General features: G+C 44.3%; 1 protein-coding gene across 2 annotated transcripts in view; it reads left to right on the forward strand.

The window, feature by feature from the left end:
- TMEM135 (transmembrane protein 135) overlaps window positions 1-21,551 on the forward strand; it is a 443,538-nt gene that overhangs the window by 128,140 nt on the left and 293,847 nt on the right. The window contains exon 4 of one of the 2 annotated variants that reach the window (XM_073569250.1): window positions 12,126-12,159. The exons of the other annotated variant lie outside the window; for it this stretch is intronic. Coding sequence (XP_073425351.1) covers window positions 12,126-12,159 — 34 coding nt within the window. The remainder of the gene's footprint in view (window positions 1-12,125; window positions 12,160-21,551) is intronic. 2 annotated transcript variants of the gene reach the window in all.

Genomic DNA, 21,551 nt, shown 5'->3' on the forward strand with positions numbered 1-21,551 from the left:
AGCTGGATAAGGGAGTGAACACGGCTCTGAACATAGGCATCATCCAGGAGACTGGAATTGAGCTTCCACAACCCTCTACCAATGTCCGGACGGTTAGAGGAACCCAAAGAGAAGCACAAGGCGAGGTGATCAGAGTAAGGGACGACCTTCTCACTCAGGGCGCCGACAGCCTCAGTAGGACTGACAAAAGAAAAATCTATCCTACTGCTCCTGTTGGAACATGAATACGTGAATTTTGGCTGTCGCCCACCCTGTGTGAAAACGTCGGTCAGTCCTGCCTGCATTATAACGTTATGTAGGACCTTACCGTCCCTGGTCACTGCCCTGCCCGAGGAGCTGTCACCTGATGTCATTATGGCATTAAAGTCCCCCGCCATCACCACTGGAAGAGAAGTGAAGAGGTAAGGCTTGACGTCATTAAACAGCTGGATCCTGTCCGTCACTGTCTGTGGCCCATAGATGTTAATAAGCCGGAGTCGCCTCCCATGGACAGTGACTTCCAGGACCAGACATCTTCCCATGACCACCTCCGTCATCCTATGCACAGTCACATCATTGGTGTTAAACAGGACAGCGACCCCGGCGTAAGGCTCCACAGCCAGTGACCAGAAAGAAGGACCGGACCGCCATTCCCTCTCAGCCTCTCTCATAAGCCCCAGAGATGTCAGTCGTGTCTCCTGCAGGAAGATGACATCTGTGTCCAGATATTTGAGATGTTCATACACCGTGTGTCTAGTTCTCCTCAGCTTAATGCTATTCACATTGCTCGAGGTCACTGTCAATGAGAACCCCGCCATCACAACACAATATAGAAAGAGCAGAGTAATAGCCATCATCATGAGTCAGAGATGTTCTGTCCACCACTGGTGTCCATGTCAGACTCTACCTGAGGGTCTACAGATAAGGGCTTCCGCTTTGGTGGGGGATGGTCCTCTATGTCCCTGTCACACTCAGCATCAACTTTCCTCAACTCTTCCTCATAATCGTCACCATTGGAGTCAGATAAAACTCCATACTTGTTGGACACGACCATCACTCCTGCAGAATTCTGAACCTTCTTACTAGCACTCTGACCAGTGTCATATTCTGCCTCAGGTTTACGGGAGGATGTGTTCTTTTTCTTCCTTTTATTATTATTAATGTTCCAGTCATCAGATACAGACAGCGATGCTGAAGGGGGGTCTATCTGAGGCTGCTGGACCTGATGGACGACCTCCATGTTCCCCTCTGCACCCTGCTTCTCTGGTGCTGCCTGAGTGGACTCCTGGTGGGCATCTGAGCTGGTCAACATCTCTCCTGACATTAAACACTCCTCCTCATGTGTCCCTGCCACCACATCCTCATCCTCCTGAGCCTCTGCCCCTGTCATCACTAACTCATCAGGGAAGACTCTGCAGATGTTGTGCCAGGCGTCTGGACAGTCCCTGTGAGGGTGGCCCATCTTACCACAGAGGTTGCACCTGACGTCCCGGCAGTCTGCAGCGACATGGCCGATTGCCCCACACAGACTGCACTTCACCACAGTACAGGCGTTAGCCAGATGACCTTTCCCACCACATTTGAAGCACTTTCTGGGTTGCCCGGGATAATAACACCTTCCCTTCTCCCTCCCAATGAAGAAGGAGTTGGGTAAGTGGGCAGTGATGTTATTACATTGCCGCAATTTTACCAAGACCCGCCACCCCATTGTCCAGATACCATCCTCATCTCTGACCTTGGTGAGTCCAGAGACGAGGTCACAGTGTCTCCGGAGCCACACCTCGATGTCCTGTGGAGGAACGGCCTCATTCCAGAAGGTGATATTCACTGTGACTGTGTCTGGCCTGGAGATAGGAACCAACACAAACTTATTCCAGCCCTCAGCATCTCTGAACTTGGGGTAATTGGCCCAGAATCTATCCAGGTCAGACATGAGCTTGAAGCTGACCTCGTAGCCCTGCCTGTCCTGAAGATTAGACACTGCCAGTATCTCATTTGCCACAAACCCCATCTGGCCGCAGAGCAGCTCTCTCACCACATACCTGCGTTGTGGCGGATCCTCCTTGGCACCTATGTATTTAAACCGCACCACATTAATGCGCTTGAATGTCTGGCCGGTATACCTGGCGCTGGAAGTGAAGGATGGGGCGCCGCGGCTCCAGGCATTCCTGGGGGGCACCTGCCGGGTCACACTGGGCTGACTGACAGGGAGAGGGCCTGCAGCAGGGGGGGCTGTCACACCTTGTGGACTAGATGGCAAAGGGGGATAATCACACATATCATGCACATTATCATGAGCAGCATCATTATCATCAGACAGTGCGACGTCCAATACAGAATGTGAAACCCCTCCAACCCCCGACCCCATGGGCACAGCATCACCAGCCACAGTCTGTGCCTCGGCCTCATCAGCACAAACAGTCTCAGAAATACTGTCCTGCTCCTGTGTGGGGCATTCTGGGACCTGTGGTGCCTCTGCTGGAGTCTGCAGTGTGTGCTCCTGTTCACACTCGGCTGTCTCATCAGCACAAACAGTCTCACATATACTGTCCTGCTCCTGTGTGGGGCACTCTGGGACCTGTGGTGCCTCTGCTGCAGTCTGAAGTGTATGCTCCTGTTCACACTGAGCTGCCTGCTGCTGCAGTTGTTTTCCCTCCTGGAAGCAGAAGCGGGCAGCCTTTAGCACTGGCCGTGTCCGCTGCTGGGGGGTCCCGTCCTGAACATCAGGGGTCCTGGCCTCTACAGCACAGTCCTGCTTATAGGAGGCGAACCGCTCGCGGTTCCTGTAGGTCTCTGCCAGGGGCCCCATGCTCTCCAGCACAGATTCAGTGTCCTGCACAACACTCGCCAGCTGTACACCCAGTGTGTTCAGTCTCAGGTCATAGGCGTCATTACTGGCAGGATTAGTGGTCTTTAGACTATAGATGAAGTCTACCTCCATTTGCAGCGCTTTTTTTTGCTGCTGTATCTCACCCAGTTTTCGGACAAGTCCTGGTATCTCATCCGCTAGCTGCAGCTCGGGTGCACGCGCCGGCTCCACAGGCTTAGTCTTGACCACGGGTACAGGGGTTTTGAATCCTGTCTTGTGCGGGTCCACCACGGATGGTTTTGTGGCCCCTTGGCTGGATGCAGGCTCCGCAGCAGGTTTATCGCTGCCACCTGACTGTGACCGTGTGCGTCCTGACCGCGCCATACTGCCATGCTGCTGTAGGTTCTCCTGCATTGTCTGCCTTTCCAAAGACGTCCGTCTCTGCCTGGAAGCAGCAGAGGTGATCTGTGCAGCTGGGGCCGATCTCACCTGTGCACCTGGCAGGAGCTGCTTACTGACTGGGGAGCTACAAGACTTCACATTCTGCTGGTTTCCATCACTCACTGACACTTTTCCTTCTGGCTTCTTTGCTGGAACTGGAGAAGGTTTTCCTCCCAAAACTTTACTCACAACTGTTTCTTTCTTCATAGAACTGCTGCAGCTTTGACTCGCTGCATTCACTGGACTCACAGTGGCTTTGGGATTAACATTCCCATTAGTAGAAGCCTGAGAGGCTAGTCCCAGTGTAGGCCGGGAAGCCTGGGCCTTGCCAGGGGAGCTTCCCCGCCCAGGGTGGCCCCTCCCTGGGCTTGCTCCAGACATCAGGAGAACCACTGACACACAACCTCACAGCTTAGAGGCAGTATTATAGTAGTTATATTCTTGTACATGGGGGCAGTATTATAGTAGCTATATTCTTGTACATAGGATCAGTATTATAGTAGTTATATACTTGTACATAGGAGCAGTATTATAGTAGTTATATTCTTGCACATAGGGGCAGTATTATAGTAGTTATATTCTTGTACATAGGGACAGTATTATAGTAGTTATATTCTTGTACTTAGGAGCAGTATTATAGTAGGTATATTCTTGTACATAGGAGCAGTGTTATAGTAGTTATATTCTTGTACATAGGAGCAGTATTATAATAGTTATATTCTTGTACAGAGGGGCAGTATTATAGTAGTTATATTCTTGCATGTAGGAGCAGTATTATAGTAGCTATATTCTTGCATGTAGGAGCAGTATTATAGTAGTTATATTCTTGTACATAGGAGCAGTATTATTGTAGTTATATTCTTGTACATAGGGGCAGTATTATAGTAGTTATATTCTTGTACATGGGGCAGTATTATAGTAGCTATATTCTTGTACATAGGAGCAGTATTATAGTAGTTATATACTTGTACATAGGAGCAGTATTATAGTAGTTATATTCTTGCACATAGGGGCAGTATTATAGTAGTTATATTCTTGCATGTAGGAGCAGTATTATAGTAGTTATATTCTTGCATGTAGGAGCAGTATTATAGTAGTTATATTCTTGCATGTAGGAGCAGTATTATAGTAGTTATATTCTTGTACATAGGAGCAGTATTATAGTAGTTATATTCTTGTACATAGGGGCAGTATTATAGTAGTTATATTCTTGTACATGGGGGCAGTATTATAGTAGCTATATTCTTGTACATAGGAGCAATATTATAGTAGTTATATACTTGTACATAGGAGCAGTATTATAGTAGTTATATTCTTGCACATAGGGGCAGCATTATAGTAGTTATATTCTTGTACATAGGGACAGTATTATAGTAGTTATATTCTTGTACTTAGGAGCAGTATTATAGTAGTTATATTCTTGTACATAGGAGCAGTATTATAGTAGTTATATTCTTGTACATAGGAGCAGTATTATAATAGTTATATTCTTGTACAGAGGGGCAGTATTATAGTAGTTATATTCTTGCATGTAGGAGCAGTATTATAGTAGCTATATTCTTGTACATAGGAGCAGTATTATAGTAGTTATATTCTTGTACATAGGAGCAGTATTATAGTAGTTATATTCTTGTATATTGGGGCAGCATTATAGTAGTTATATTCTTGTACATAGGGGGCAGTATTATAGTAGTTTTATTCTTGTACATAGGGGCAGTGTTATAGTAGTTATAGTTCTGTACATAGGAGCAGTATTATAGTAGTTATATTCTTGTACGTAGGAGCAGTATTATAGTAGTTATATTCTTGTACGTAGGGGCAGTATTATAGTAGTTATATTCTTGTACATAGGGGGCAGTATTATAGTAGTTTTATTCTTGTACATAGGGGCAGTATTATAGTAGTTATAGTTCTGTACATAGGGGCAGTATTATAGTAGTTATATTCTTGTATATAGGGGCAGCATTATAGTAGTTATATTCTTGTACGTAGGGGCAGTATTATAGTAGTTATATTCTTGTACGTAGGGGCAGTATTATAGTAGTTATATTCTTGTACGTAGGAGCAGTATTATAGTAGTTATATTCTTGTACATAGAGGGCAGTATTATAGTAGTTATATTCTTGTACATTGGAGCAATATTATAGTAGTGTTATTCTTGTATATAGGGGCAGCATTATAGTAGTTTTATTCTTGTACATAGGGGCAGTATTATAGTAGCTATATTCTTGTACCTAGGGGCAGTATTATAGTAGTTATATTGTTGTACATAGGAGGCAGTATTATAGTAGTTATTATTATTAGTAGTAGTTATATTCTTGTACATAGGGGCAGTATTATAGTAGCTATATTCTTGTACATAGGAGCAGTATTATAGTAGTTATATTCTTGTACATATGGGCAGTATTATAGTAGTTATATCCTTGTACAAAGGAGCATGATTATTGTGGATATAACATCAGGATGTATAAAAAAAAAAGTAGCAGTTGGTCTCAGGCATTGGTGGTTGAGTAGGAGAAATGCTCTTTCAGCATGTATGAAAACAACATTTTAATAAATCTAGTAAAGGTTTTTTGCTTATGATTTATTATTGCAGGCAGGGAGTCACCGTCGTTGTAATTTTTTTACGTAAATCAGTTGTACACCTGAAAAAAAGAAGCTTTGTAATGCATCTTTTTTTGTAATTCCTTTCATTCTCCTCCTGGTCTGATCTTTAATTCTCAAAATTCTCAATTCACAAAAAAAGTCTGTCTTTAAGGTATACAGAATTATCTCATCATTGAGATAAGAGAAGACAGTTGGTACTCATTTCTGTGGAGTAGTGTAAACTAATGTAATGTCTGTGTTTTTTTCCCTCTAGCTCCTCCCTAGAATGTCTGTGTGTTCCTCTAGCTCCTCCTTGGAATGTCTGTGTTCCTCTAGCTCCTCCCTAGAATGTCTGGGTGTTCCTCTAGCTCCTCCTTGGAATGTCTGTGTTCCTCTAGCTCCTCCCTAGAATGACTGTGTGTTCCTCTAGCTCCTCCCTAGAATGTCTGTGTGTTTCTCTAGCTCCTCCTTAGAACGTCTCTATGTTCCTCTAGCTTCTCCCTAGAATGTCTATGTGATCCGTTAGCTCCTCTCTAGAATGTCTGTGTTCCATTAGCTGTTCCCTAGAGTGTCTTCTTATTTCTCTAGCTCCTACCTAGAATGTCTGTATGATCCTCTCTAGCTCCTCCCCTCTCCATAGAATTTTGAAAGCACCAACTGTCTTCTGTATAATTGGAAAATCTTTTTAATGAATACAGATTTTAACCGTGGATCCTGTGATTTTTGTGTCCTGACTCTCAGGATTGAACTTGATTGCTGCTGATCCACTTTTAATTGGTGTGTTCCAGTTTTGATAGGTCTTTAAGGGCAGCACGGTGGCTCAGTGGTTAGCACTGCAGCCTTGCAGCGCTAGGGTCCTGGACAACATCTGCAAGGAGTTTGTATGTTCTCCCCGTGTTTGCGTGGGTTTCCTCCGGGCACTCCGGTTTCCTCCCACATTCCAAAGACATACTGATAGGGAGTTTAGATTGTGAGCCCCATCAGGGACAGTGATGATAATGTGTGCAAACTGTAAAGCGCTGCGGAATATGTTAGCGCTATATAAAAATAAAGATTATTATTGAAGCTGATTGTGGCTTATCCAAGCAAACATAGTGAATCTCTTAAATTCATCCGCATTTTGTAAGCCCGGTAATATCAATTTGTTAGCTGAGCCAGTCTCTTGTGTTCAGGACACCTCCTGCTTTATGCCTGTTTTTTGCGTCTGTTCTGTCACAAAGTAAAAAAAAAATACAAGAACATTTTTCACATCTACCTTTTCCTTTGTGTTGGCCTCTGACTTGCAGCTGTATCCTCTCTGACGGCCAAGTCTCTGCGTTTCTGCTGAAATATCTGCCGGGAAATAAACAGTAATGGGAAAAAAATGAAGCGCCTGAAACAAAGATTTCTCTTAACCCTTTTTGTTCAATGCAAACTTTTAGAATATTGTCAAAAAGAACATGTAAGAGTTTTTGCTGTTAGTTTTTTTATTTCCAGAAATATTTCCTAAATTTAAAGGATTTAACTGGTGTCGAAAAATCTCCTTTCTCCCCGCTGCAAGTCATAAAAAAAGGACTAACTGAGCTTTACTCCCCCTCCCTGTAGTGTGAACTCTGGCATAGCTGCTGAGCTCATTGATTGTCTGCAGTGCTGTCACCAGGATGTCAGCACTGCAGACAGAAACAGACACCGGAAACAGCAGTGACAACTTAGTGCTCGACCAGGAGAGGGTGAGATCGGAATACCCCTTTAATACTTGATTTTAGGTATTTTTGACACTTTCTCTTGGCTATGATGTGGGCTATGAATGGGTTGTGGTACATGCAGTGAACCAATGACTAGTAACAATATGGCAAATTGCAAAATTACCGCCAATTTTGCTATCGGGATAGGATTATATATGACCGTTTATTAATGGAATTTAAAGGGAATTGGTCAGTAAGATCAATCCCCCCAAACCTGCATATATGGGCATGCAGGTGTTTGAAAGCTAATCCTTCTACATCTTTTATAATTTTATCTGTTGCTGTATTCCCAAAAAATGAGTATTTTAAATCATATGGAAATAAGGCATTAAATTATCTGGGTGTAATAGAGCACTTCCAGAGCCTCTTCCTCCTGAGGTAGTTTCTGTTAGGAGTCAGGTTCCTGCTTCTGCTCTGCAGGAATCCAGACCCTTACATTCTGCGGTCTCTTGCTCTTTATCTACCGCAGAGGAGATTGCCTTGCAGCAAATCTCTCCAGGGGCTATGTCCCTCTGTCCTCCTACTGAGCATGCTCATGAGACGGTTTCTCATTTGAGATCGGGAGTCATTTGCTCACGTCCTGCTCCAGATCTCATTGGTCCATCTTGGAGATCTGGGAGCTTCCGGAAGGTCCCGGCTGCTATAAAAAGCGCGCATGGCCGTTCCGCCATGCGCTAGTATAGGCTATACTTGCTATGTGTGAATGGTGACGGATGTATGATTCTGGTGACTGACTTATTATGAAACCCCTTCCCTCTGATATTACGCATGTGGTTAGGGAATTAGTTCAGTAGTCTGCGCCAGTCTGTGGCAAGCCTTAGGCCACTGTGCACACCGCACCTCTGCGCTAGCGTCCGACATTGCGTCTGCTTTGTAGCTGTGTTGTCCAGCGGCAGTGCCCTACGCCGCGCTGCAGTTGCAGCCCTCCTTGGTTTCCACAGTAGCGACGCCGCACACACGGTAGGTCTAGACGGACGCAGCCCCTCTGTCTTAGTTCCTGCTCTTGTGACCTTATACCGTGTGTGCATTTATCTGAGGCCTGTGACTCTAACAGGATCAGCCTTGTTGTATGTTTTTGTGGCGGCGCCTCTGTGTGTGAACAGAGCCCGCTATGCGCACTTCGGGTGAAGTTCAACCCGTGCGCATTATACCGCCATATTGCTCGACTGCCATTACTCAGCAGCGGTTGTAACACCTACTGCACGGTGGACCCCGAGTGGCGAACGCACTTTATTATTATTTGTATTTAGTGCGTTCCGCCGTTCCTAACAGTTTCCCTCTCCAGCTCCAGCCTCTTTAGCTAGATTGATAGAATTACTGTCTGTGTGACATCAGGCACCAAACAAGAAAATCTGCCTAAAGAGGTTGTGTCCTGATCCATTTTTGGATTTGTGGCAGCTCTGGTTCCACTCAATTAAAACTTTTTTCCTTTTGGACCATCGGGGGTTAATGTGGAGCTTAGCAGCGGTGTACATTAGCTAAGTGTGGTGTTCTTGTTACATTGTCCCTTTGGTGTTTGTTACTTCCCCTGTTGTATATCATTCTGCAGAAGTGAGGCTAGTTCTCCTTGCCGGCCAGTGCACTAGCCAAGGCAGCGATAGCTGACTACTAGGGACGAGGTATCCTGACGGCGGCGGGGGAAAGGACCCGCATAGGGCATTAGGTGAGTGCAGGGATAGGCTCAGGTTTGAGCGCAGGTGGTGACCGTCCCTCATTTCCAGTCAGTAGTACCTGCCTCTCACCTATCCCATCCGTATTGTATGTGTGTCACACTGCGACAGTCACCGTGTGACAGGTTGGTGCTCGGTGCGTGAAAAATTTTGGGAGGCAGAAGTTCGTGAAGTATTCTGTCACGCCCAAAGCACTTAAAATCTTATTTGCATATTAATGAAGATGCTAATTTATTAGTTATGCAGCAAGAGATAGAAGATATAAAAGTGTTGATGAATTTAGCTTTCGAAGACCTACACGCAATTGTATGCAGTTTGGAAAGTATTTTGGGATGTGTTCTGTCACACCCAGAGCAGTTAAAATCTCACTTGCATATGAATGAAGATTCTAATTTCTCGGGAATGCAGCAACAGATAGAAGATATACAAGCGTTGATGAATTTATATTTCAAAGACCTACATGCAAGTGTATGCATTTTGGGAGTGAAGGTTTGATCTTGCCAACAGATTACGAACACAGGAGGTACTGGTACATCAGGTTGGCTCTCTGACTTTGAAGTGTGCTCAGTTCCTGACCCCTCCTCTTTGCCGATGGTTGATGGCTTTGTCATTCAGTCATCATCTGCATCCAACAGCCGTGGGTCGAGCGGAACTGTTGACGTATGCATCTACAGCACGCGGTTTGGGTGGTGCACTGTTCTAAAGTGATGGCTTGTAATGACAGCTGGGGGTCTAATGAAGACCCCCGTGCCTGTCATGATGGTGCGCCCTTGGCTGGCGTTCATGGGAGACCTTGATTAGTACTAAAGTATAGTCAGATGATGGCAGACTTGCGCTCCACTCAAAGCTGGCTTTGCACAATCGGTAGGGGGTTCCTACTGATAAAATCTGATAAATAAATGGTGGCACATTCCACTTTCCTCCCTACAGATCTGTGGGCCTCATTCAGCTGTCTTAATAGTAAGACTGTCTTTAATGCCCATAGCAACCAATCAGAACTGAGCTTTCAATTCTTAAACTGCTCTAGTACAATGAAAGCTGTGCTCTGATTGGTTGCTATGGACAGTTTTGAGAAGTGAGGCCTACAGCGTCTAGTGAAGCCTGAATGGCAGCTGTATATCTACAACAGCCTTTACTTTTGTGTGAAATGCCAGAGCACAATTTTTATATTTTTTATATAGACAGAGACCTGTCTGTCGAAAATTCGATATCGGCTTTAATTAAGCTCCTCTGTAAAAATGTAAGCTGAGCTCTGATTGGTTGCTAGTGGCAACAAAGACAAGTTTATTAAAGGGGGACCATGATGCTATGTCTTGGTGGGAATGGGCTCTACACTGGATAGAGGGGCGGCCAGAGACTTTGGTTGTGGGATAACTGCAAATAGGAAGCGTACAAGGATTTAAAGGGTTATTTTTGACGGGACAAGTTTTCCCTTCTACACATCTTTCTGATCGCTGAGGTCCGGCCATGGAGACCCCCAATGATCCTGAGAATGGGGCTGTGAAAAGTCCCGTTAAAATGGAGCAGTGGCATTGAAAGTGCAACCCTGAATTGATGAGGGTCTCAGCGATCAGACCCTCAATAATCAGATTAGCACTTGTCCTATGGAGCAGAGTTGTCCGCCCATGGCGGGACCCTTTCTTTTTTTTTTTTACTTAAATGCATGTATTTGGGGCTAAATATCATTTTTGCAATTGGGTTTAATTAAACTTTTTGTACCGTTTGCCTCCTATAGCCTTTATGTTGCATTGTTTATTGCTGGCTGCACAATGAGTTAGCTGTGAATCTGTCAGTGAGCTCCTTACGATGACCTGACAGGTAGTTTTTAACTCTTTTGAGTCTTTTGACCTCCGGTGCTGATGTCTGACCAGAGACCAGATCAAAGTAGAAAGTGTAGGGAAACAAAGAGCCTGTAAAAGCCAAACGGTGCCAATTTTTTTTTTAACGAAGCCCAGTTACAAAAATGATTTCTACCTCCAAAGGTGCGCAGTGAAGTAAGAAAAATATAGTGTCAAAAGGTGGACAAGCCCTTTAAGGTTATTTAATTGATGTGCTTTTAGGCTGGTTTCACACTTGCGTTTTTTTGCGCTGTATTTTGCATGGGATGCGCTTATGTGCGCATACACATGCGTTTGTATGCGTTTTTACGCGCATGCGTTTTTTTGTGGTGTGCACTCGGGCGCACAAAATGCATCCTGTTGCATTTTTTGGGCGTCCGACTTGCCTCAAAAAAACGCATGCGCGCGCAATGCGTTTTTTACAGCAAGACACCCATTATAAGTCTATGGGTGCGCATATGTGCGCATTGGCATGCTCATGTATGCGTTTTTTTGCACATGCGTTTTTTTTTTGACCATTGGTTTGACAATGGAAATTAGGGGATTGGGTTAGAGTTAGGGTTAGTTAAGGGGGTTTAGGGTTAGGGGTTTGGGTCAGGGTTAGGGTTAGTATGGTTTGGTTAAGGGTTAGGGTAGGGTTTGGTTTAGGGTTAGGGTTAGTAAAGTCATGGTTTGGGTTAGTGTGAGTGGCCAACTAATGTTGGAAAAAACGCAAACGCGGTAAAAACGCATAAAAACGCTGTGTTTTTTTCATGCATGCGCATAAAAATGCTTGAAAAAAACGCAGCAATTGTATGCGTTTGTATGCGTTTTTTTGCGGGAAAAACGAGCTGCAAAAAAAAGCAAGTGTTAAAGTAGCCTTAGCTAGTATATTACTGGATGATTAAAAACAAACGTGGTAATGTCATGGCTGGACTCTACACTGAATATCCAGATTATGCCGTTGTTTGTAAAATTTGTAGAATTTTTGCAAATTGTGATAAAATGAATTTTTTGGGGGGGTGGGAGGGTTTACAATAAAGTTGTCAGAATTTCAAAAATGCATTTTCGAAACCTTAACTTTGCGATTCTGTTTTAGGAGAGGATTACTGACAATTTACATGGCCAACCAGGTAAGAAAAGAACTTGTTTTTAACGTTTTTTTTTTCTTTTTCCTTAATGTTTATTTGGCATGCAGAATAGTATATGTCTCTTACGTGACTCTTCTGTATAGGATCTTGGGGCCATGCATAGACTGCAAGCAGTGTTAGATTATAAAAAAGAAATGTGAATGTTATAGTCAAATGGGCGCCATTTTTTTATGTATATATATATTTTTTTTTTTTGTGTCCAATCATGTAAAAAGATTCATTTTTTTTGTGGCATTTGCTGACTTTTCTGCAAAATTCTACGTGGTTCAGGAATTTTGGGCAAAATTGAAAACGCTCTTTATTTCTGTCTTTCACCAAAATGTTGCAATTCACACTAAAATGTCTTGACTTTACAAAAATGGCAATTGATAAATCGACGCAAAACATCTGAAAAGCACAAAAAAAAAAAATTCTCTTGAAAGGAGGATCCTAGATAGAACCACAGGGCTAAGAAACAGTCTTCAGTTTCCCTGCAGCGCCCCCCACAGGGAAAGCATTAATAAATAAATGTATACTATAGTGGAAAGAAATAGCTCATCCCCTTTCTAGCCGGTGTAGTCAGGAACAGTGCTGGTGTTACAGGACGTTCTAGTCTTTGGCCGCTGCTCTCTGCTGTGTTCAGCTCGTCTCTCAGGAATATTTCACGCACAACAATATAACAGATGTTTCTTTCTGATGAGAAATAGAAAAGTATAAATGAAGGCATCCAAAAGAAAAAAAAAAAGTCCATTACGTAGGAATATCTTTTTATTTGCTTTTTGTCTCCTACCTCTTTCTATTTCACTGTTCTTCTCTCCTGTCTACTATCACTTTTTTTTTTACTTTTACTCTCTTGCTCTCTCTTCTTCTTTCATCATTCTCCCTATATTTCTATATCTCTCTTAGACACTTTTACTGATCCTTTCTTCTTTCTATTCCTCAGCTTACAGTCCTTTCTGCGCATCTGTCTATTCCTCTCTTCCCGTCTCGCTATACATTGTCAGACTGAAGAACATTGGGCCCACTCAAGAGCCCTATAGCAGCTGCAAGGTTTGCACTATGAACGCTCCTGAAGAAGAAGCCAGGGCCCACTGGAGGATTCTCTGGTGGGCCAGTCCAAACCTGTCGCTATATCTCCCTTAGGCCGGGATCACACATGCGAGGAATACGGCCGAGTCTCGCATGTTAATACCCGGCACTCAGGAGCGGAGCGTGCGGCTCCATGTATTGCTATGCGGCCGCAAGCTCCGGTCCGAGTGCCGGCGGCAGTGCCGGGTATTAACATGCGAGACTCGGCCGTATTCCTTGCATGTGTGATCCCGGCCTTACTGCCCCTTCTAACTTCATCTCAACCTTTATCTCTGCCTTTCTCTCTGATCATCGCTCCCACCGCGTCTCTGTTGCTCTACTTCTCCATTACTGCCCCCTTCGTACTCCATCTTAACCCCTATCTCTGCCTTTCTCTCTCTTCATCACTCTCTCCTCCTCTCTGTTTCTCTACTTCTCTTTTACTGCCCCTTCTACTCCCCCTTAACCTCAATCTCTGTCTTTCTCGCTCTTCATTACTCTCACCTCTTGTTTCTCTACTCTCTTACTGCCCCGTCTTACTTTTTCTGAACTCGTATCTCTACCTTTCTCTTTGTTCGTCCCTAACCCCTCTCTCTTTTTCTCTACTTCTCTCTAAGGCTAGGTTCAGATTTGCGGATGTTAGAGCTGCGGAGGGCTGCGTAGTTCCTCCTTGAAGCTCCACCCACTGCTGCACCTCTTCCATTCAGCTCTGCCTACGTCTGCATGCGGCCTATGTACCTATCTTTAACATTGGGTACGCAGGCCATGCGGATGTATGCGGATGCATCCTCATGCGTCGTTTTGACGCTGCGGTGACCGGAACAAAATGCAACATGCAATCATAGGATTGCTAGAGAGGCAAATCAGAACCCCTGCTTGACTGCAAAAGACCCTCAGAAAAATTTAACAGTGTCTGGAGTTGTGGTACATTGTTCAGAGACACCTGCGCAAATAAGACATTCATGGAAGAGTCATCAGAAGAAAACCTCTCCTGCATCCTCACCATAAAATTCAGCGTCATAAATATGCAAAATAACATCTTAAACAAGCATGATGCTTTCTGGAAACAAGTGTTGTGGACCGATGAGGTTACAATAGATCTATTTGGCCACAATGATCAAAGGTATGTGTAGGGAAAAAAGGGCACAGAATTTCAGGAATAGAACATCTTGCCAATCATTAAGCATAGGCGAGGATTAATCATGTTTTTGGGTTGTGTTGCCGCCAATGGCATGGGGAATATTTCACAGGCAGAGGGAAGAATAGATTCAATGAAATTTCAACAAATTCTTGATGCAAACATAACACCATGTGTAAAAAAGCAGAAGTCGTGTTCTGGGTTCCCACATTCAATTCATTCTATTGACTGCACATATGTTGTGTCAAAGGGCGCATCCCTTCTCGTCCATCCATTCTGCGCGGGATTTGCATCCACCTTATAACCTGGGCTGTATTTGAAAGATGGATCTGCTGCCAATCACTAATCTGTGGCCACTTTATTGATACTGTACACCCACCCCGCTCCCACTGTAGTTCGTGTGAGGTCAAAAGATCCTGAAAATATGTAATTGGCAGGAAACGAGTGCGGCAGCCGAGTACTGAGCGCGGCATTCAGTCTTGTCATGACCTATGTGTAACAATGGTGTCCAAATATGACATGAAGACTCCTTTCTCTCCGCCATCTGCATCTGTTTCCTGCTTTACAAGTCTCTTATCAGACGTGGGGGCTCCTCTTCCTGAGGGTAAAAAGAGGAAAGTGCTCTAGGATTATTCTTCTGTGTCCTGTATGTGCTCATGGCCGAGGGTCCTGCACATGACGGAAGGGGAAAAGGGAGAAATGGGACATATAAAAGCCTGTGTGGCCTCTGTTTATACCAGAAGTCATCATAATACCTCATAATGTTCTTCAGCTGCTGCAGAACCTCATAGCACACCTCAGCTGCTGTAGAACCTCATAATATTATTCAGCTGCTGCAGAACCTCATAATACACCTCAGCTGCTACAGAACCTTTTAATACACCTTAGCTGCTGCAGAACCTCATAATACCCCTCAGCTGCTGCAGAACCACATACTACACCTCAGCTGCTGCAGAACCTCATAATACACCTCAGCTGCTACAGAACCTTTTAATACACCTCAGCTGCTGCAGAACCTCATAATACAACTCAGCTGCTGCAGAACCTCATAATACACCTCAGCTGCTACAGAACCTTTTAATACACCTCAGCTGCTGCAGAACCTCATAATACACCTCAGCTGCTGCAGAACCTCATAATATACCTCAGCTGCTACAGAACCTTTTAATACACCTCAGCTGCTGCAGAACCTCATAATACACCTCAGCTGCTGCAGAACCTCACACTACACCTCAGCTGCTGCAGAACCTCATAATACACCTCAGCTGCTGCAGAACCTCATAATACACCTCAGCTGCTGCAGAACCTCATAATACACCTCAGCTGCTGCAGAACCTCATAATACACCTCAGCTGCTGCAGAACCTTATAATACACCTCAGCTGCTGCAGAACCTCATAATACACCTCAGCTGCTGCAGAACCTCATAATACACCTCAGCTGCTGCAGAACCTTATAATACACCTCAGCTGCTGCAGAACCTCATAATACACCTCAGCTGCTGCAGAACCTCATAATACACCTCATCTGCTACAGAACCTTTTAATACACCTCAGCTGCTGCAGAACCTCATAATACACATCTCGGCTTCTGTAGAACCTCATAATAAATACCTCGGCTGCTGCAGATCCCCATAGCACATGCCCCTGCTGCCATATGTCTTTTATATAGGGGCACAGTTGTATGTGTGTTGTGACAATTTCTCATGGTCAGACTTAGCCATTCATTATCCAGGAGAGCTTACAATCGATTTTCGAGTCCTTTTTTCCTTGTGTTCTTCCTTCTATTCGCTCTCACGATGGAGATGAATTTGGATGTGAGCCCACAGGTCAATGCCATTACTGCAGCCATAAATCACACAAATGACACCTTTTCCAATAGGAGACCATGTGAGTCTGGACGTTGTTAAGGTCCCTCTCCTTGTAACAATGAATGGGGGTCCCAGTGGCTGCATTTTGTGGTTTGACATGGCTAATTGGTCTTGGCATGCCAGCGCCAGGAAGCCTCATCCATCAATCCTGAGCAGGAAGCCGGGCAGGAGTCGGGGGAAACATTCAGGACGTTGTTTCTTGCTGTTCTGCTACGTCTCCCACTGCTAAAAGGGCTTTTTGGGTTTACGTGACCCGTTCTGTGCAATAACCAGAGACTACAACTCCTAAATTGTGTTAAATGCTAAAGGTGTGTATACTTATGCTCCATTTAAAATGAAACCTAAAAACATAAAAAACAATCTTGTACCGTTTTGGGTACACAGGTCCTGTGCAGACCTATGTTAGTGGTTCCTCCCTTTTTAAAGAACCCAATACACACTAAGAACTTACATAGAAAACAGGTAGTCTGAAGAGGTTGCCGTCTGCCGCTTGAGAATTCGTCTTACAGCCATCTGATATGTATTTCTGGTTTAAAGGGGATCTCTGGTAAAAAGGTAAATAAAGCAGTGGGCAGCCCAAGGGTCAGAACTAAAAAAAAATAATTCATACTTGCCCTGGGTCTTCGTCCCACAACTTCAGCGGTCTCTGCTGGGCTCGGAGTGTGGTGACGTCACCAACAACCAATGACGTCTGCAGCTGTTGATTGGCTGCAGGGGTCAGAAGCAGCCAATTAGCAGCCTTTGGTCAAGCCACTGGTGGTCAGTGACATCACGATTCCGGGGTCAGCAGAGACCAACGGTGCAGCAGCACTGGAGCGGGCAGCTGAATGCGGAGGCAAGTATGCATTTTTTTTTTTAATTGTTTTACACCCCTGGCTGCCCACTGCTGAATTTATCTTTCAATTAGAAAACACCCTTTAAGTTTTCCCTGCGTAGAGGTACTCCGGCCAGCTGGCTGTCTGGGAACTGCAGCTGGTCCTATTCACTTGGATGGAGACGTGCTTCAGGTACCTGCAGGAAAAACAGTTTAGCGCTGCCACCCATTCATTCTCAGATAGGTTGAACCACCATAAAGTGATCATCACTACGGACACACCCAGTTATCTTCTCATTAGCACTCAGAGGGGCCATTTGGACTATTTAGACCACTCAGATACTAGAACTGTTATGAATGAGTCACCGTAGGAAGCAAAAACAGAAATACTAGCTAAGTCCAGAAAACCAGAGAAGTTGGCAGCTATCGGATTGCAGACCCCTGAACCTATCAACAACTAGCAGTAGCCGTGGGGGGTTCCTACGGTGCCCTAGACCCCTCGATCACAGCCGGAGAACTACATAGCCTAAAGACAGAAAGGGAAATCTAAACTGCCCCAGAGCAGACCCCAAAGCAATAGGCAGCCCCCAACATATAATGATGGTGAAGCAAGATGAAAAAACACACACAGATAGAAAGATAGGCTGAGCAAATGATGGGGCCCAAGCTAACTAAATAGGACAGGATAGGAAAGCTGCTGTCTGCAATCCGCCAAAAACCCTACCAAAACAAGGGCCAACAGGCTGATAGGGAAAAAGGCCCTGAAGACGCTAGGCTTCAAAAAGACTATATTAGCACTCAGGTATTTTCTGAAGACAGAGCAAAAAGGAATTCAACTCACCCCAGCAGGGAATGGCAGAAATTCAGAAAAACAAGGCAAAGCAAAACACAAATGCAAAAAGCAGTGCAGAAAACTTAGGTTTTGAGGAGCAGGAATCAGACTGGAATCCTAGAATCCCTCAGAGAGATCACCAGCAAGGCAGAAGGGCGTCGGCTGCCTTATATCCAGTCAGCAATTCCTGTCACCCAGTCATCATCATCATACCCAGGTGCTTGGTAATCAGCCTCACTACCTTCCTTCACCAGAAGAGGGAGTTCATCAGACCTCAATGGTGAAGGGGAAAATGAACTCACAACATAGAACCATAGCCTAAAGATCCTGAGCCGTAATACAAAACAGGCCCCCGCTACCATGAGCCATTTATAATACTATTGTCTTCTTATGTGGCTTCTGAGAGGGGCTTCTGAACACCTTCAGACACTTGGGTCCCAGTATGGCTGCTCATATGTAAACCCCTTTTAATCATATTTGCCAATTCTCTGACATATTCTGGAGGCTCCTGAAAATTAGGGGAGGTGTCCTGGACTCCCAGAAAAGTTGCCAAATCTGCCAGGCACTGCTTGGAATCTCTTAGAAACCAATGCTTTCATGATGTTTCCTGGGTGTTGAGTTAAAATGCTTCAGACTAAGCCCTGGCATTCAAACCCACACCCGGGGGTGCAAACTTGCGTTGCCTGGAAATGGTGCTCACTTTGCGTGCCACACTCGGGAACCTTTCGCAAAGCTATTTAGAAACTGCCAAATATGCCAGAAACCAATACATCCTCTTACACCCTAATCGTTACTCCCAAATCTTTCAGACAATATTTTTCAGGAGACCCTAGAGGGCAACGTCAATCTTTGATACAGTGACTTTTTTTTATAGGGTCCATGTTTTCTTTGAGAGGGTAGAGTTTCCACCAAAATGTTCTTTTTTTTTTTTTTTTTTAATAGAGATACATGTTAAATTATTTGCCCCCTTGGAAAAAAACAAACAAATCGTTTAATGGAAAGCTTGGGATAAAATGTGGATAAGGTATTTGACTTGGCAGATGGTCGCCATGGTTGATGCCCAGCAGAAAGGAAAACATGTCAATAAAAAGGCCTCTGGGGCCCATACTGAACCCTACAAGCTCTAAAGCAAATTTAACTTGGGACGTTTCTGTCTTCCATCACAATGGCCCGTTTGCTCGTAAAACCAGCTTTGTCTGGGACTCCCCCCAACTGCAGATGACCTCTGGAGGTGGCATCTCACCCGGCTTTCTCCTCTCTAAGACTTTGCTCACAGACGCCTTGTTTTTACAGTCCTAAAACACACATTAATATTATACATCCTACAAATGAGCCTCCGTTAACGTTAATATTTTCAGGGGAAAGTTCCTTCGGCACAGAGCAGCGATTCATAGAGCGTGAATTATCGTCCAAGGCGGCAGACACTTGTCCCATTCCCCAGCCTCTGTTTGTATGACACGGGGACAAAGGAAAGCCGCTCTCTATACATTTAGTGTCTAGCGGCCCTCAATACAGATCATTAGGATTCCATATGTGGACAAAGCCACCATTGTCTGCTGCTGAGAATGGGAACGTTATGAGCCTTTTGATTGATCCTCCATTGGATTGTAACAAACCTTCCATTATTTCGACACTGACCACTTTTGAAGCTTGATCCCTCTGATTGATTGGGTGGTCTTCCCCTGGGGGACAGCAGGTACTACGACTACGATTGCTTGACTCATTTAATATCCATTAGCCAAGTGATTAGAAAGTGGAGATGGCTGACTCGACAATGATACATGTCTACTACATTTCTAGAAGGTGGTGGTTATAAGAATTATATATTTTTTATTTAAATGGTTTGTTCCAAAAATGCAACTTACCACCTCTCCACAAGGTAAGGGATGTATGAACGCTGATACCCCCATGGACCACAAGAACTAGTGCCCTATCTGAATGGAACGGTAATAAGCATGGGTGACCACCTTTCCAATTTATGGGTTATAGAAATGTTGGTCCCACATGCTTACGAAGTTCACACAGGGACTGGGCGAACACTTTTGCAATGTTAACTATTTTCTTGCTCAGCGACTTGTCGAAAGACTGTGGAGGGTCTGAAGAACTGAATCAGGGGTTCATCCCGCTCAATGGAAACAGTGAACACTACTAAATATATAAGGGTTTCCAGTTTTTAAGCCCTGGTCTCAGCTAATGATCCATGAGGGTTGGTTCATCCATCTACATGGATATGACAATTATGGTTCTCCGTGTATAGTATAAGTTGCCACTTTCCTGCTTCTACACAGAAGTGTCCTACTCTACATTCTACCCAGAAGACCTCTTAATTCGATAGTATTGAAGGCCTTCTCAAAAAGATGTAACAAGAACAGTGGTCTTTTTTTTTAGATCTGTCTGTAAGCAGCCATTGTACAAGCTATAGGAGGAAAAGGAGTTTCAGGGATCAAATTTATTGCAAATATACTTGGGTTAGGCAGAGTTTTTTTTTTTGCCAAGTTTTCGAAATAGAAACAGAGCAGAGCTGACAAAAGAGTGCACTGTCAGCGTGCATTAAAAAAGAGAGACCATGAAAGCGGGGAGAACAGAGACCAGCTTCCTGAAACGGACATTATTTTAGTGCTCTGTTCTCCCTACGTGCCGCATTCTTTCCTTCTCAATGCGCTCAGTTGCTGGCTCCTCACTACTGTAGAGACGGCAATGGAGTGCATCGTCAGTGCCCATCCAAGTGAATATAGAGCAGAGAGAGCACACTGAGCATGCGTCGGATGCCCAGCCCCTGAAACACATGTCACTGATGACACTTTCTTTCAGGGTGAGGACAGCAGTGGCAGCAATGACCGCAGCGCCAGACCCCTGATCATGTCTTGTTTGAGTGAGTGTCCTAGACTGCACTGAAGATTCTCAAATGAAATGTCATCAGAAAAAAAAAACACAACGGAAGTCAGAATAGAGTGGGAACATTAGGGAAAGTTCAGCTTTTTTCCTGCGTTTTTCTTGCGTTTTTTTCACCATGCAATAATTCCAGTGGGTGAAACACGCTGAAAAAAAGCTGTAAAAACGCTGAAGGTGACATGCTCCATTGTGCAAAATAACATGCAAAACACAAAATCTTGATGACAAAAAAACTGAGCTGTGTGCATTTCTGAAATCTCATAGACTTTGCTGGTACTGTAAAACGCAGATGAAAATTTGCATTAAAAAAAACCCTGCAAAAACAGTTAATGTGAACTTAGCCTTAGAGAATTATTATTTGCAGTATATTAGAAAAGAGACTAGATTATTAAATTACATAGATAAATATTTAATCTGAAAATCGCCTTTGGTTTAAGGCCTACCCTTTTACGTTCCTGGGATTAGACCAATAAAAAGTGTTCAGGGCAGATATGGTCCAGCTATACTCCTCAGTGGTGGAGGGAGAAAGCTTCCCAATATTTTCTGTGTCTTCCCTCCTAGGATATCCTTTCTTTGAGCTGTGGCACATTTTCCACATGGGGCCACATTAAGGATTTGTAAAACTGTAATTTTATATCCCGGTCCTGTGGGCCCATTACATTCCATTTTTTATAAATTATAATATCAAAGAATCATAGAATGGTAGAGTTGGAAGGGACCTCCAGGGTCATCTGGTCCATCCCCCTGCTCAATGCAGGATTCACTAAATCATCCCAGACAGA

Source organism: Dendrobates tinctorius, unplaced genomic scaffold (genome assembly GCF_039654945.1).
Source record: "Dendrobates tinctorius isolate UK_male_01 unplaced genomic scaffold, ASM3965494v1 ptg000023l, whole genome shotgun sequence".
NCBI lineage: Eukaryota > Metazoa > Chordata > Amphibia > Anura > Dendrobatidae > Dendrobates > Dendrobates tinctorius.